Below are 17,848 nucleotides of genomic sequence, written 5' to 3'. Positions count from 1 at the left end.
GGAGATTCTTAACCTTGGTATTTCATCAGTCACATATCTCAATTTTCTGGATTTTCATGCTAGTGTGTCTTCAATCTCAATCTATAACTTATTTTCATTTTGCCTCACACTCTTTGGTTATGGTTTTGGAATGACAATAGGTTACGAATGGTGTGATGGAATTAACTTCTGTTTTGTTCTCAAACTTTTGTTTGTTTAATTTTTTTTCCACTGATTTGCTTTGTTCCACGGTTACTGCCTATTTGTTATAAATTTATTTTTATCATAAATTTCTTTTCCACTATTCAAAACATGTTTGTTTGCTTTATTCCATGCTTATTGCTATCCTTCGTTGTAATTACTTTAGCATCCTTCCATATTAAGATTATAAGGTTATTATTCCCATTTAAGTTTTATCAACATCACTTTTAATTACTATTTTAATTTTAGCCAGAGTTCTCACCTTAGGTAAGCAAATTCAGGTTTCTTTGATTTGAGGACATTCAACTTACAAATTAGTGTTTCTCATTAACTCAATTTGGATCTTTATAAGAGGAATTTGAATAGCATGTTGAGAAGGCAAACACCCTCCTAGAGTCTACAACAAAACATTATGTGATTATTAATGTTTGTTATGAGTGATTATCACTAAACTATCGTCTTAATTTTGGAGAGACATTTTCATAACCAAAGTAGATTGACCTTCGATAGAAGAAATTTTACAGATACACACTTGTTTGATCTTCTTTTCCATGTGTAAACTAATGTACACTCGTTTTCCAATGCACATTCAACATGAATGAATCAACATCAAACACAACTTAACAAAATTTTTTATATAAAAATGATAGCCTATTTACTATGATAGAAATGCAAAGAGAACCAAAAATCAAATTTATTTGAAATGACTTTTTGATTGACTATAACAAATTAAACTATCATACAAAGAAATTGTCAAATACCTGTTAGTGACACAAGTGTTCAAAATGATAACTTCCTCCGGTTAGGGAAGGCCTCAATGTATTGGCCAAAACTTTAGTCTGATGGATAAGGCAAACAAAATGATGGAGCAATGACAAATGTTGCGCAAGAAACAAAAACGATTAAGATGGGCCTTCACCTGGTATATATTGAGACTGAAATAGAAGTGAAAAAAGCAACAATGCTACCTAGAAAATTCAACTTATGTAACAACAAGAAATGGCCTCTAGCTAACAAGTTCCAATGCCTCTAGATTTGACCTCGACCACAAATTTGCAGGAGAGGGACAACGAGACAGAGGGAGAGCAGGAGAGCGATAGAGGGGGAGGGAGACCAGGAGAGAGAGAGAGAGTGGGGGCGAGATAGAGGGAGAATAGGAGAGAGTTATAGAGTGAGAGCGAGGAGGGAGAACAGGAGAGAGGGAGAGCGAGACAGAGGGAGAACAGGAGAAAGCGAGAGCGAGAGAGACTGATAAAGGAAGAGGGTGAGGGCACAACAAAGGGAGAGCAAGACTGAGGGGGGCAAGGGAGGAGAAAATGAGAGTGTGAAAAAGGGATAGCGAGAATAGGAGAAAGTGAGCAAGAGAGACTGAGAACTGGAGACAGGGGGAGCGAGGGAGGAGAAAATGAGAGTGAGAACGATGGGTGCCATTGGGGAGGAGAATTTGCAGCTGCAAGGAAGCAGCCGAAGAGAAGAGAGCTGAGACTGTGAGAACAATGAAAGATAGTGAGAGAAGAGGGAGAGCAGCCGAAGTTCAGTCGTCGAGGGAAAAGGTGCAGGAAGAAACGTGAAGAGAGTTGAGTGTGAGAGAACAAAAGAGAGAGAATAGGGAGGGCGAGAGAGAACAATGATCGTGGGCCCTAACAGGGTCATTTTAGTCTTTGCAATTTAAGGGTAAATTTCAAAATAAAATTTTAAATAAATGTTATTGTGACATGTAATCCGAGTTGGATTGCCACCTCACAGGAAAAGAATAGGGAAAAGTGTGATGCTTACATGGCGTGGGAATCAGTCTTATAATTTTAAAAGTTGAATTTGAGAGTCATTGTAAATTCTGTATGGGCTGGCCTGGTGTTCAGATTTTTGCAATGGGCCTGCCCGTACTTTTCCCTAAAAATTAACATTTTTATATAGTAATTAAAATGGGATAACTTCTATTGAAAAAAATATCAAAAAAGGGTTGCCGCTCGTCTTCCTCCTCTGTCTCTGTGTTCACCCGCTTCAACGGTGTAGGAGGGGGTAGAGGAGGCGTTCCAATCATAGAACCTGATCCTTCTGCCCATCACTCCTCCCGCTCGTTTTCTTTTGCTCAATTGCTCCACCTCCTAAGCCTCCTTTGTTATTGTTAGAATTATTTACGGAGCTCTTCAACGTCTCTAGCAATGTCCTGTTGGATGGTACTAGAAGAATAGGAAGAGGTGGTGGAGGTGGGTCCTCTGCAGGCTGGTCTAATTTCCGCAAGGACAAGTATCAGCGTTTCCGTTTCCTACAAATCGGAAAAAAAAATCATCAGTAATGAATCAATTTTTGGTTAAGTACCTTGCCATTTGGTCTGCTTTCAAGTGACCGATGACTCAGAGGCCGAAGTGGAGAACTTTTGCTGGATGAGGACTTGGATGTCGAGCTGACCAGGCCGAGCTGGGGGCAGATTAGGTGTCGAGTTGGGCAGGTTAGGTGCTGAACTGACTGGGCTGAACCTCACGGTTGATTGGTGCCAAGCTAACTGAGCCGAGAGGGGCCCCTCGGCCCCCTATTTATAGTTCACCGCGAGGCGATCAACGGTTGAGACCTGCTCGATCCAACGGCTCTCAAGAAAACCGATTGCACGACACCCAAGGATGAAATTTGAGTCCATAAATAGCGTGATGTCCGCGCATACACCTGACGTGACCTGGGTCATTACTGGTTGAGCCAGAGGTCCGACCAAAAGATTCATCCGACAAACTGCCTAGACCTCGTGCCAAATCCACCTGGACTCATCATGAACTCCCCGCACTTGGTCGAAACCCCTGGCTCAAGGAGTGGGGGGCAATTGATGAAGGGTGATTTGGCCTGGCCTAGTAAAAAGGGGACACATGAACACGACCTGGCTAAGAGATGACAACTCAGCCTGACATACCTAGTTTGCAACAAATGAGCTCGGATATTCAACCACCTCGGCACAGGGTCACCTCGGGACAAGGTCACCTCGGCCCCAAGGCACTTCGGCATTCAATCCAGTTCGAAAACTAAAAAGTATCAGCTCGGGGATACCGACCCGGACCACTACGTAACAATCCCGGAAATATCTCCAACAGACCCCGAACCTCGCGGGGTCACGCCGCGTAACGGTAAGCCTTATCTCCTCCCCGCCCAGTTCGGGCAGAATTGATAAGTTTTATTAGTTGATAGCGTTATCCCCCAATTAAAGCGGAAATGGATCTCATCGTGACGAAGATCATAGAACCGATCCGCAAGACCCGTGAGGACTCAACTATATAAAGGCTCCAACCCCGAGGGCACAAGGTACGCGTGATTTTTTTGCTCTCTAGCTCTCTAGCTCTCTACACTCTCAAAGCTCTTAAGCTCGCATCATATTACTAACTTAAGCATCGAAGCGACCTCGCCGGGTTAGCCACCCCGGGTTCTCTGATCTTGTCTTGCAGATTCACCTAGTTCGCCGTCCGACTGGAAGCCAGATCACCCTCCGGCAGGGAGCAATCAGATCATGCTACATCAATCAGCAACTGCAATGTGGTTTTCCGGCTAATTAAGCAGTTTTCTGGCTCAATCTGTAAATTATTTGTCTTTTTTGCGTAAACCTCATTCAGGCATTATCATATTGTTCAAAGTAGAGGAGGAAGATGACCAACAATGTCGATTGCCCTTTCAAACAAGGGCAGTGCCACTTTTGATCGTCTTCCTCTGCCTTTGTATAAGTCCTTTGGCGATGGCCTACCACCCTACAAACCAAAACTGTGTAAATCCTCTTCCCCGACAGTCGTGTACCTGATGCAAAGGAAGACGATTATAAACTTCAGGCAACCAAGAAACAGGGCTTGGGAAACAAATTCGAGATAAGAAAACAAGAAAATCAATCATTTCAATCAAGCCCCAACTCTAAAGAACTGCACATCTCAACTTCCATTAACGTGGAAATACCCATCCGTTGAGGCTATACTATACTACACACCCCACTCTATCTTGCGCACCTGAAGAAGAAACCCAGAATACATCGATTGATGTGAACCCAATAGAACTACCGATGTTGGAGAAAGTATCGACATACACAGTCTTCCCAATTGGATTCGTTGCAATTCCCGCAACGACAAGTATCAGCGTACCATGATTATCTGCATCTGAATTCAAATCGGACGGTCAGATCATCGACTCAAAAACCAATGGTCAAAACGGTTCCGTTTCTGGGTCATTTTTTAAAATGTTAGGTGAACCTAAAATTTAAGATTATCTTCCTCTGCATCTGTACACGATTGTCTAATAAAATGATTTAGACAGTTTTGATTGGTAGGATGGTAAACCATCGCTGGAGGACTCACACAAAGGTAGAGAAAGACGATCAACAGTAACACTGCCTTTGTTTGATATTTTTCTAAAAAGAATACCGCATTTTAGTTATTATATAAAAATAATATTTTTTTATTGATATTAAGGGCAAAAAATCTGTTATTATCCCTATCTATTACATTCATATGACCGGAAGCAGTCAGACACGATTCTGTAAGTGAAGTAATTATCGCCGTCAGACATGATTCTGTAACTAAAATGATTATCACCGTCGGTTCAAGTATTTCACTTTCGGCAATCAAACTTCTACATATGTAATTGGTTTCGGCCATTTCTTCACTCCTACTTCCCTATTTCCTTCATTTGGTCATTGTGCTTCATTGTTACCAGACATTCCTACTAGAAGGTGTGGATGTTGAGTTGTTCTTTGAATGTGGTGATCTTTCATTTATTATTCATTGGATTCTCTTTACATGCTGCTGCTGATCGAATTGATACGTTAAGAGCAAAAGATTCGATCCTGACGTAGAAACTGTCTAGTGTGAACTCTTTCTCCAAATAGCTTATCTTAATAAATTAGTTTTTCATTAGCTTTATCAAATTTTTATTAATTTAAGAATATTTGTTCCACTTTATTTTTTAAAATTTTTTATAAACGCACATTTAACTAATCTTATTTCCACTATATCTTATCGAAATGTTGCCTGTGCTTGCCGCTAGTTTTCTTATAGTTTTCTATTAAGAAGATACCTCTTCTAGACAAATGTATCTCACCCTCCAGAAAAAGAAAAGAAAAAACTTCATATATTGACCCTTGGCTGTTCCTTTTGTATTAGGGTTCGACTATGATATGGAAAAGATACAATATCTAAAAAAATAAGTGACCAATAAACCGGAATCATAAACTTGATAGTGAACATAGTATTATTTATCAAAATTAATAAATGGGTTTTAATTGGTCGAAACTCTTTTCATACCATATCTTTTCTGCATCATAAATTTTTCCTTTGTATTAGCGTACTAACACCATCCAATCTTGAATATTTTTTGAAGAATAAGATCCACTTCGAGGTTTGGTCTATACGAGCTTAGAGCTCGTCTTAAAAGTTAAAACTACTCTTTCAGCCACACAGCATATACATACACACAACCTAAGGCTCCTACTTCTATCCTGGTTTATACTTAATGGAGATAAAACACTTTAAAATTCTTACAAATCCTACAGGATTAGTCTAAATACAACCTACATAATTCATATATTTACTTACCAATTTAATCTAATTAATTATATCTAACAATTTGATGTGATCCTTAGTGTTCTGATTTTTAACTGTGGGGCTTTGTCATGCCAGCTGATGAAAATCTATAGGGAGAAAAACTGTCCCATGGCTAAAAGACATCAGAAACAAAAGCAAATGAAAGGTGGAAAGCTAAAAATTGCAAGTACATTTCATTGTTTTATTTCCCTGTAAGAACCAATCAAATGAGATGATACACGGTAACTGGAATGAACCCATTACTTCCAAAAAGAAACAATATTAATATCCCAAACAATTCCCCCTCCCCCTCAATGCCTGGTCAACTTGTCCCAATCAAATAAATAGATTGATATTTGATACATCATACATACATGAACCTGAAAATGTGGAATGTGGAGTTAAAAGGCTTGTCTCAAACAACCCCCTCTATATCTAATCCATCCTCTTCATCTACAGTTAAATCTATTTTTGATCAATCTACACTCGGGATATACACATTCCGCAGCTGTATAACGAGAGCCCCAGCTCCAGGAGATTCAATAGAAAAGCGAAGGAAAAATGCAAACAAGGTGCCATTGCTTCCAAAAGAATTAATCTGTCCCACAAGTCTACCAACTAAATCTGAGATCCATTGACACCGGACATTTCTTTCTGACATAAGCAATCCGGCAGAGGGTTCACATAAAATGATTCTTCCGATCGAAATCTGTCCATGCCCCTCGTTCCCGAGATGGGGCCTTTCCTTCGACGTGGGGACCCCTGCCTGTCCACAACATATATGACAGTTATATCCAAAAACTCCACATGAAGGAAATATTTACAACAAATTTAAGACACCTACCACACACAAGTAGCATGTCCATTTAGGCTGTGTTTGGTTTGAAGGAAAAAGTAAGGAAAGGAAACCTTTACAAACCTTGTATAGGTTTTCATACCTTTCCCTTCAAACCAAACATAGCCTTAATGGATGCGATCAAGAAATACCTATGTCATTAACTATACAAGTTATTATTGCATTCTATTGGACAGTTCAGGGTAAAATGGTTATAAAATAAGGATAGAAAAGGAGACATCCATCTACTGGAGTAGAGATCATCCATTCAAGTTGACTTTTGGCCTAACAATTCTCAGTTGGAACCACAGACAGGAAGCAATGTAAGCTCTTGCTTGATGAACTCATGGACTAAAACATCTTAAATTCAAAAATTTGCCTTCATTCAATCATTTATAACTGAAAAACAGAGTAGCTTTAGTATCCATGTACCGTCTTCTGTGGATTTCAACTATTCGATCAGAAAGACCTTTTCCTTCTTTTAGTGATCCCCTTTCAACTTTATCAAATAGACGGACAAGTGCTTTCCTGGAAAAGGAAGAGAAACAGAAACAATTTAATAAAATACCATTAAAGGACAAGGATTATTCATGGCAGCAGAGAAGATGCCTTGCCTGTCAGGAGAAATTGTTTTCCTGTGCCCCAGAAAACGACGGTGACCTTCAACTGCCCTTGCCATGTTCCCAGAGTAGGAAGGGATAAAGACATCACTTTCAACTGATACTATATAATCTAGTGCAGCCATCTGAGATGCATGACCCATAAAAGGTTCAAGCTCATCCACTGATGCTAAATTCTCCTGTCAAAATATTTATGAGAAGTGAGCAAATATCCTTGCCATCAAAATCAACCATTAGATCTAAAAATTTGATTGCTAAACATTGCTAAACATTTCTTTCCCCCATTAACAGAATATTCAATAGGTCAATAAATCATTTTCTTAACTTGGGGAGGAAAAAAAAAACAAAAGGTGGTGATGTATATGGGTGTCACTAAATTTGGAATAAGATAATCAACCCCCTTTTCAAATGCCTTGAGGAAGATTATAAGACAATGTTTTAAAAACCGACCCGGAGGCTAAACCGTTTGTCTCCGGGTCATGGGTCACCGGTTCAACCATCCAGATCGAACAGGTCAGACCATGCCACATCAGCATCTATGTATTTAAGGTATATATATTTAGGGAAAATTCCCGATTAGTACCCTGTACTTTGTGACTAGTGCCACTTTGGTCCCCGAACTTTAAAATGCGACAATTCAGTCCCAAAACCTTGCTTTTTCCATTCAAGAAAGTTGGGGTTACATTTGAGTGGGTATTTTGGTAACCCCAAGTTTCTTGAATAGAAGAGGCAGGGATTTGGGACTATTAATTTTTTTGTCAATGTTTGGATAGTTGATAAAGAAAATTAGATGACACTCGAAGGGCATTTGTCTTTTTAAAGTGTCACTTAACGGCTGATTAACAGCTAGTTAACGGCAGGTACTGGATTGTCATGTTTTGAAAGTTAGGGTACTGAATTGTCGCATTTTAAAGTTTGGGGACCAAAGTGACACTAAAGCCAAAGTACAGGTACTAATCGGGAATTTTCCCATATATTTATATACATACATATATATGTGTGTGTGTGTACAAATACATATTTTATCAATAAATAATGTATAATTATGTTTTAGATATGTTATATGTATTCTTTTATATTTAATTTATGTTTTTTAAATTAATTTTTTGTTTATAAAAATATTAAAAATTGCGATTTGAGGCCAAAAAGGGGGTTTTTTCGCAAAAATAGCAGGGCAAGGTGCCATGCATAGATCTCGAAAGAAAAACATTTTCCGCAGCCAATTACATGCAAACAAACAATGCCTCTGTCTCCAAAGAAAAACTTTTTCTCAAAACATATGATCTGCAGGTTGGATCAGAATTATCCCACCGGATCAATATCATTGAATTGTTTGTCAAAGACCCATTGGCCTTGGTTCCGAGGATTATGTGCCTCACAAACAAGTCACTCACTTTCATTGACTTCACTACTGAAACCTTTTCATCCAGGCTTGGGACTGACAATGTAAGACAAAGTTTCACCTAAATGGAAAATTTCTGTGATAAGACTTTGTCAAGGAAAGAAGGAGATAAAGCCACCATACTGAGATCTTTGACATCCCTTTTTTCCCTTGCAGTTATCAGAATGGACTGCAGAAAATTTAAACACCATTGCAAAACCTACATCAACATGCCTCTTCCAACTGTGGGTACAGTGATTTCCAATTAAATTCTCTTTCTTCTATAGGAAACGTTACACATTTAAAATACAAGACAGAGAATATCATTACGCACAGAATATCATGCAAGAAAAGATTATTGCATGCTCATCCCCTCCGGATGCCCCTTGTGATTTAATATATAATGCAAGGTACATTTAAAAAGTATTTATCAAAAAAAAAGTTACATTTAAAAAGTCCTTGTCCTTGGAAATATGAGGATAAAGGTTATTAAAAAATCTCCAACAAAACTAATGGTTTACAATTGGAGATATAATAAAGGGAAAGAAATTCCGAGGTTTGTTTTTATTAATGCAATATACCATGAGATTTCCATAAATGAAAATTCTAGTTTAGATCAAAAGGCTAAAACAGTAAAATCTTCATGCCCATTAACAAAATCATGATTTCACGAAATTGTTTCCCCATAACAAAACCGAACATCAAATTCAGCAGTTCATACACCTACTACCACCACGCAGACTCAAAGAAACGTTAATCAAAAAGATTTAACTGCTCCATATGTTTTTATCACATGAGCCTCTACCACTATCAAGAACTGACAATTGACAAAAATTAATTTCTGTGGCTCCTAGTTGCATAAATTAAATGATATAAAGTCTCCTGCTAGTTATTTTGTATTTTCCAGTTCTAGCCATTTACATGGAACAGAAGCATGAATGATCTGCAAAACTCCCTATTCATGTTTTGGGTGTTTAAAAAACACAAAGCACAATGCCCATGTGCTGCCATGGTTTGAGATCCTCCCCCAACCAACCCCAAGGTCATCAGAATGGAAGATGAGAAGATTACATACCAATTAGGATCCAAAATTTGCAGTATTGAAGTACACCAGCATCACAATAACTTAGCTAGAAAAAGTTAAAAACATTAACCAATATAGAGAAGCACCATTTGAAACTCCATACCTTACTCATTAATATTGGAAAGCGGGATCGAAGCTCAGAAATTTGATTATCACCACCATATATCTCCCCTGCAGCAATATATATGGGTGTATTGGAAGGGTATCCTAAAGCAGTTATGAACATTGCAACCTCCTTTGGAGTTAACGGACAAAGTCCCCTTGCCCTCTGTTCAATTGGATCTATATCCTTCACTTTCCAATATGCAGTATTCTCTCTACAAGAGTAATATAATAATAATTATGAGTTACCTTTTCTTGAAAAAAACAATTATGGAAGAAAAAATAACAGGTTTAAGATCAGTGCAAGACAGGGGAACATTTTAAAAAAGGAATGCTTCTCAAAAGAATATATAAGTAATTGACTTTCAGTAAAGCTCCCCAAGAAAACCTCATACCTAATGGTGGCTAATTCCTCTGCTTCTACAGGAGACAAACCATGTGTGCATCCACTAAAAGCAAGCATGTCCTTCTCATAACGCAAATGTAAAGCAATAAAACGACCATAGGACCTCATCCTCTCCACCAACAACTGCAAAGTAGTACATTAAAAAATCATATCATTGCACCAATCGCAGCAAAGGTGCTGACAATAAAAGAAACAAATGAATATCATAGTTTAAGCATTTACTTTTCCCATGGCCTCAATGCGAGGGGCAAAACGAAGAGCCTGATAACATGCACGGCAACGTAGCTTCTGAATGTCTGGGGGAAGATTATTATTTGCTAGGCGAGAGTCAGATTTAGCTGCCCGAATGACCTAGAAAAGATGAATTGAATAAGAAGACGAGGCCACAAGTATGGATCAAGTTGGTCTGGTGTCTGGAGTCTGGACAAGTATATGAACAAGAAATACCTGATACTCTTCCCACATGTGAGCTATCTCATCCTGGTAGTAGTCTATACCTGACCAGCTTCTTAAGTGTTTAACGGCTCGAGTAGCAGTTGCCAGGTCTTTCGGGAGTTTTCTGACTACTTTAACATCATTAACCAGCACACTTATAAAATGATTCTCATCAAAGACATCAGAGAAGTTGCTGACATTTAAACAAGTCCTTTAACTTGTTAGTTATGTAGTACTTTGGGAAAAAAAAAAGAATATAGATCAATATGAGAATCCCCACCTAGAATCTTGCCAAAATGAACGCTTATCAAGTTCTGGAATAACAAGAGTGGCATTTATGATACGAGCCACAGCCACCATGTCACAAATCTGCAGCTCAAAATGAAAACTTTTTTCAGCTAAGGACAGTGGCTTATATACTGATAAATACATAATGCACTACCATCAAAATTCTTGCATATTCAGGTATATGTGTAATTTCCTATAAAATGGTAATTACATAATAATGGCCCCTGATAGATGGTATAGTGAAGCAGATGTAGTGGTGTAAACTGTATTTGCTCTGCTAGTTTACATTTTGGGATTGCTAACCAAGGCTAGCAACTCCATTGGATTTATACACATTTATGTATCCTCTAAATTATATATATATATATATATATAATTTATCAAAAAAAAAATTATATATGTGTGTGTGTAAAACAGGATTTAATGGTTTATGTAGACTACCCCATATAATTTGGATCAGGCTTCATCAAGTCAAGTTTCTCATTCTAATCTAGTTTTTATTTTATTTCTTTTTCTTGATCACTTTCCTTTCTCTCTAACATAGACATGGAGCCTTTAGGAGAACAAGCCGTAAACTTCAAACAAACCATTGACTTGAAACTTCTCATGATGGCAATAGATATAGTGCACCAAATCCTTATATTAGGATTTTAACATCCATAAATCCAAGATAAAAGATAGCAGTACAACAGTTTGTAGCCAACATATATAACTACAGAGGCTTGGTGTCTCCTAAAATAGCCAAGATGAGAAATTTCAGCACCACAATGTCAGGCTTGACGTCTCCTGGCTGGGCTGCATCATCTTCCTAATAAATAAATGTATTAGGCCTTTACCACATATCAATGGTACGACTACCAAATCCATTGATAAATCTTTAAACCAAAACAAGATTTAACATTTCATTTGACAACTTTTAGGGATATAAGCATAAGTATATGCATCTGAGGAGGATTGACTTAATTATGTGTTGTAGGTGTCTGACTGACTGACTAGAAAATCCACAAGGCAAACGCTATTTTTTTGAAGAAACATAATCTTTATATATTTATCAATAATATAGTAAATTACATATTATGTAATATTTTTTGTATTTAGTGAATTAGAGACCAGTGCAAAATTGTTATATATGCATCTATAGCCAATTGCTTTGCCCCTTTTTATTACAGATAATCTGAATGGTAGTATTGTTATTATTTCCAGTACCATATATTTACAGGTTGACCTTAAGCTAATTGTTATAATTTATAAACATTTCTAGCATAAACTGACATGTAATTTGTTTTCAACAACACAGAGAAAAGACAATTAGAACTGCAACATGGATTTAATTTCCTAGTTGATAATTGGGAAGTTGATCCAACTTCATTAACATGCAAAGCAGTTATGAACCCATACTCCAAGTTGTCAAAACATCAACAACAAAGATTCTAATTTCTCATTAATGAATCCAATGATAATTGCCCCACTTTATTTTCTTGAAAGGCAGCTCAACAACTAACATCATGGTTCTCTTCTTCAGACTAGAATTTAATTTAGACATGATGAGAGGTAGCACATCAAAAGGGACACAAGCCTGAGTCTTACCAAAATGAAGAAAATTTTAACCAGACAGCAAACAAGAGCAGTAGCCAGTAACAATATTAGACTTCAATAGTCCTCATCTATTCATTGAAATATTACATCAACCATTTCATGCTTCTAAAGGCATAGGAAATGCATAGATTTTTCTTTCTGATAAACATGTACAACTATGACATGCTAAGTTATTTCTTTTCCATTTAACCTTTCCTAACAAATACCCTTGAATGAGAAATGGACTATAACTTTATGAGCAAGATCAGGTTCATGGGAATCTTGATTACAACAGAACCTTTTAACAGATTCTACCAAAAAAAAACAGAACCTTCTAACAGAAGACAGAGAGAATCATACTAACCCCAGCCCGCATCTGGTTGAGTCCACCATTGGTATGAACAAGCAGGTAACCACGTGACTCTGCAGGAGCTGATAAAAATATGTATTTGGTAAGAGAAATATGTGTTTAACGATTGCACATTAAAATAAAAGCAACCCAAAATATATTTGCCTAATTGCCTCACATGAATATGATGGACCAGGCTCAATGCAGGGTACAAAGTCGCGAGGGCGAGGAGGCTTCCACAACTTGTCGAGATCCAAAATCTCCCTCGCACCATTCAACTGTCAAGTCTAAGGGAGTGAAAACATGAAAGATGCATGACTACTCTGTATTAACAAAAATATTCTAAATAAAAGGTACTTGGTCCCTATAGGATACGGGATGGATTAACTACTGCCACAATCAATGTGGGTTGAAACTTTTTGCAGAAAATAAACAAGTATATACGCATTAAAAATAACTTGGACAAGTATAAATCAACTGAAAAGACTAATGAAAACACGAAAACCTTATGTAAAGGAGGAGGAACTTTGGACAATTGTGGCGGAGAGAACTCTTGTGTCCAGCTTAATTCATTTTTCAACCTATGGTACCCGACTTCATGTTGCTGCGATATGAACAACCCCAGATCAGAATACAATCTCATCTCGTAGTCCAAACAGTAACACTGCTGAACTATTAATTATTTGAAAAATAACTTGACAAGAAAAAAAAAAGCAAAAGACATGATTTTAAAGAAATGATAGAGAAGATAAAAAATTAAAAAAGAAAAAAGAGCAGAAATTCTTCATTATCAAGATAATCAAAAAGAACAAAATTATGTAAGCTGATCCTTGGCGAACACCTCTAATCCACCATTAAACGAAAAGGAAAGAAAAACAAATTAATAATAGAAGGAATAGCAAAGTGAGATAGAGATCAAAAGGCTGATCTTCTCGGAAACTAAAGTGAGGAGACACAAAAATAGTGTGCCTGATAAATCAAAACGTAAGAAACCACAGAAATTGCGAAGAAACTGAAAGCCCTAACCGGCACTGTGAGAAATGGAACGGGAAGTGCTCAAACAAACAAAGAAAAGAAAAAAGGGGACAGAGAGAAGATGAAATACTCTAGAAGAGAAAGACGAGGGAGGAGAAAAGAAGTTCAGGAATATTGGAGTGAGTACTCACCGTGGGGAGCTTGTAAGAATCGGAAATGGTTCGGAGCTTGGAAGAAGGAAAGACGTGTACGTGTACAGAGAATAGAGCCACTAGAGCTATAGCGCATATTGCCACCATCAACACCATCCGCAGCAGTACCAAGGGCCTATTCTTCCGTTTATGCATCTCTCTCTCTCTCTCTCTCTCTCTCTCTCTCTCTCTCTCTCGTTAAAGCTAAGCAACGGAACAAGCACAGACAACAATTAGCAGAAGCTCCTCTATTCCTCAAGGATTTTAATGCCGAGTGAAGAGTAACGCGGAGAAGTGGGGTTTTGTGAGCTTCTTTCCAGCTTCTTCTACTCCTTACTGTTCCAGTTTTTATTAGTTCCAGCTTTTGCTTTGCTTTTTCTTTATTTATTGTTAATAACAAAAAAAGAAGGGTTAACGGTGACTCTGTAACTAGAAAAATAAAAGAATAGGGAAAAACCATTTATATGTATCTATTAATTTTATAATAAAAAAAAAGTTAAAAGAGAAAAAAAAAAAAAAAAAAAAACGAGAGGGAACGAGAGTAGTAGAACTGTAGAAGGAGAGAGGCTGGCTCGAAAACGATCGAACTCGAAACGTAAATGCAAATGCACTGCTATCGATTTCTTCCAAGCTCCAATTAAATTAGCGTGTTTAAACTTTAAACCATGAGCGCCCAACCCCACCTTGATTCATTAGCCATCACTTTCATTAAACAGAAAACGTCACAATCTTCCGGCTGTACAAAATTTGGAGCCAATAGGGTAAGGCGCTCCTGGTTTTATTCATCAATCGATCTATACTATATTTCTCTGTGTTCCGTAACTTCTTACAATAATTTATTTACTTCCAATTCTCATCAATGGCCCCAATATAGAAATTGGAAAGATAAATAAAAGATTGTTTGATTAGATTAAAAAACGAAAAGTGATGTTGAGATGGGTTTTACTTTTTTCCTTTTCTTTAATTCTTAAGATAAGACACCACTTCTGCACTCCACGTTATTTCTAGTAGCAGTATTTCCTTTAATCGATACAAATACTTGTGCTTCTGTAGGCTGGGCTGTAGTTCTGTGGTCGATGAATTTTCTTGAAATGAGGCTAGTAAGTGGATGTGAATGTGATGGGCATCCATGTCCAGGGTTTGATCAATTTTCTGAACTACTTTTCTTTCTTTCATCATTTACCCTTTTAATTCAAATCCTGAACCTGAACTAATTGATCAACCCATGTCACGTGGCTTTCCGAGCATCTGATTGGAATAAACAAATAATGGGATCTTCTTCCTCGCAACGTATCTTCAATTCTTAATTGACAAGGAATTTGTATTAAACTAATCCTTGTTAACAGAAGGAACGTGAATTGCACAAGACAAAAGACAAAGGATTAAGGTAGTGCAGACAGAAGTTTTGTTAGTTGTTAACAAATTGGAGAAAAAAAAAAGCATCCATGTCTATTTTCCTGCTGTTCACACAAGATCTAGCTAAAGCAAAGCTCATTAAGACGCCCCAGTGCCGGTGGTGGGGCAAGTGTATTAATCAAAATCTTGCTTCATACAATTGTCTTGTATCATTGCTTTGGTTGCTAATTACATCATCTTATCCTGCAAAAAACGATATTGGCATCAAGTAGATAACCATATCAAATCATCAAGGGACGGAAGATTCACAACAACAGAAAAGGAGAAATTTTTAACTTGAATATCGCAAAATTCTCTTGATTTTTTTTTTTTTTTTGAGGGATGGGATGAGATCCGATCCTACCCGACCCATTTTACATTGATACTTTACATCCGGTAGCAAAACAAGAATAAATAAAAATAATTAGGGCAGAATGTAAACAATGGGCTACTTCAGATTTCAGTACAAGATAAGGGAATGTCCACTCTGTTATATGGCTCGTCTGGTATTCTGTACGGGGCCCAGAATCCCTCCCCCTCTATCTAATCCGAATTCCTCTATTAGCTGTAATATGTATGTCGATTAAACATTAGAGATGGACCAGATGGTGCGATCCCGTGGACGTGGAGGTCCCACATGTTGTTGCAGCACACTTGGCCAACCGACCGATACTCGACGCTCCACATCCTACGTTCCTCAATGTAACTGTGTAACGTTCAAAAAAAAAAGGAAAAACGAAGCAATTCTTATCGGCTTGCTTTTCAAGATAAAGGTAGGTGACAGGAGATGAGATCGTACTCTTGTAGTGATCAATAGTTAAGCCATTTAATTCTGATCACGCCTTTCGAAATTTGACACGCGGCATTAGATCCTAACATCGCCTTATTCTTCCCTTGACCTGGAGAACAACAGTTCCCTTCCCGCCTCGCCTTCGGCCTTTGGCGGTTTGTTGTTTGGCTTTGGCATTCTCCGATGTCCGAATTCCGAGCACCGATGTGCTTACAAAACAAAACAAAGGAATGCACGTGCAACGTTGGCAATCTCGAGTAGAGAGTAGAGACTTGATCAATCGGAACAAGAACCCGTATGATGCACGACACGTTGATTTGCTTCGGATGGAAAATATTCAATCAGCATCAATTGTGATTAGTGCTATTCATTCAATCACAATCAGTGAAAGTGTGAAACCATGCATCAATAAGGCAATGGACAGTGATCTTAACAGAACTTAACGAACCGGTTACCGATTACCGGGTTCCTTTGCTGGATCTCCAATGGAAATAAATATTGACGGTCTCCTTTGAATTTGAAGGGTGTGATTGTGAAATATAAACGACATACGGTATTTATGCAGCAATCTGTCCAAGGTGAATTTTTATTGGGGAGATTCAGCCATGGATCATGGATCAGCCCGTTGATTGATAGGTAACCAGTAGATAGAAAGTGAGACCATAAGCCTAAACGCCGTGAAAAAAAAAGGAAGATGAATGGGAGTATCAGTAAAAGCTGGAGACAGGCTACATTTACTTGATTCGCCACCATCACCAAGCTGTTTTTGTCGGTGATAGGCTGGTAGCAGCTCCCGCCTCCCAGAGTCCAAAGTCCAAACTTTGGGTTTTTGTTTTGCTCCTTGGCTTGTTGCTTGATAATCCCACGTCAACAACGAGTTTACCGCCCAAAAGTTTGTTAATCTGGACGAGTATGGAAATGCGACTAACCCTTTTTATTTTGCCACGTGGAGGGATTTTGTTGCCACCGCCACCCTCTCATCTAATTTGGAGCTCTCTGGATCAGGGTCATCAGACACTTCAATCCCACTGTTTACTGACATTAGCCATGTAGCCGCACATCGTTTCAAATATAAAGTACCCACATAAAGGGGGGTTAACATTGACTGTTCGAGCCCAACAGTATACGCTGTTGAGACAGTATTCACCCCATGGTTTTTAGTAAAAATAATTTACATGATAACGTGGCATTTTTAGAGATTCTCTTCACAGTATAGGCTGTTGGCCCCCAACAGCTAACCCAAAGTTTTTCCCATAAAAGGATTCTTTTGGACGAAAGTGCCAATAATAATCAACCACGTCGCTGTTTTTTGATTAAAATTAAGGGAGTCCAGACCTTAACGACCGTCTAGACTCCAAAACTTATTCATTTTGGTTTAATTTAATCGCCCTTTTTGGCATCCCACTTTCCAAGTTTTTCTTCATTTTCGTTCTGCTTTCTCTCTCCCTCACATTCAAAGTTCGCCTACATCAACATCATCGCATATCGCCATTGCAATCGAGCCATCGTCATTCGTCAGCGGAAACAACCAGTCTTTCTTGACCACCGCTCATTCCCCTCACCGGAGATCACCGGCTTCTTTTCATTATTCTTTCATCATTGGGATTGGTTTTTGCGGATTGTAATGATTGGAGGATCTAGGCGGAGGAGACCACGGAAGAAGAGCTTACGGAAATGACAGGCGACTGTGACGATGATGAAG

General features: G+C 38.2%; 1 protein-coding gene across 2 annotated transcripts; it reads right to left on the bottom strand.

Moving 5' to 3' along the window:
• Positions 1 to 5,887: 5,887 nt before the first annotated feature.
• On the bottom strand, positions 5,888 to 14,320 carry LOC104608641 (O-fucosyltransferase 7-like). 2 transcript variants are annotated; one of them, XM_010274682.3, is made up of 12 exons: positions 13,962 to 14,320; positions 13,301 to 13,399; positions 12,974 to 13,073; positions 12,811 to 12,878; positions 10,864 to 10,952; positions 10,596 to 10,776; positions 10,371 to 10,499; positions 10,138 to 10,271; positions 9,744 to 9,957; positions 7,170 to 7,354; positions 6,988 to 7,083; positions 5,888 to 6,486 (listed from the first exon to the last, which is right to left on the bottom strand). In XM_010274682.3, the coding sequence occupies exons 1-12, from the start codon at positions 14,115 to 14,117 to the stop codon at positions 6,339 to 6,341; spliced, it is 1,599 nt and encodes a 532-aa protein (XP_010272984.1). In that variant the 5' UTR covers positions 14,118 to 14,320; the 3' UTR covers positions 5,888 to 6,338. The 2 variants fall into 2 exon arrangements, with proteins under 2 accessions (XP_010272984.1, XP_010272985.1); XM_010274683.3 differs by having other exon boundaries at positions 5,888 to 6,482.
• Between the last annotated feature and the right edge of the window lie 3,528 nt (positions 14,321 to 17,848).

The sequence above is a fragment of the Nelumbo nucifera genome, chromosome 1, assembly GCF_055504915.1.
Source record: "Nelumbo nucifera cultivar China Antique chromosome 1, China Antique-T2T, whole genome shotgun sequence".
Classification (NCBI taxonomy): Eukaryota; Viridiplantae; Streptophyta; class Magnoliopsida; order Proteales; family Nelumbonaceae; genus Nelumbo; species Nelumbo nucifera.
This window is presented reverse-complemented; position numbering and strand designations above follow the sequence as displayed.

Coding starts and splice junctions, on each gene's coding strand:
- LOC104608641 (XM_010274682.3), bottom strand. CDS start 14,117: ATGCATAAACGGAAGAATAGGCCCTTGGTACTGCTGCGGATGGTGTTG. Junction 13,074..13,300: donor TTCCTCCTCCTTTACATAAG/GTTTTCGTGTTT, acceptor TAGACTTGACAG/TTGAATGGTGCGAGGGAGAT. Junction 10,272..10,370: donor GCATTGAGGCCATGGGAAAA/GTAAATGCTTAA, acceptor ACTACTTTGCAG/TTGTTGGTGGAGAGGATGAG.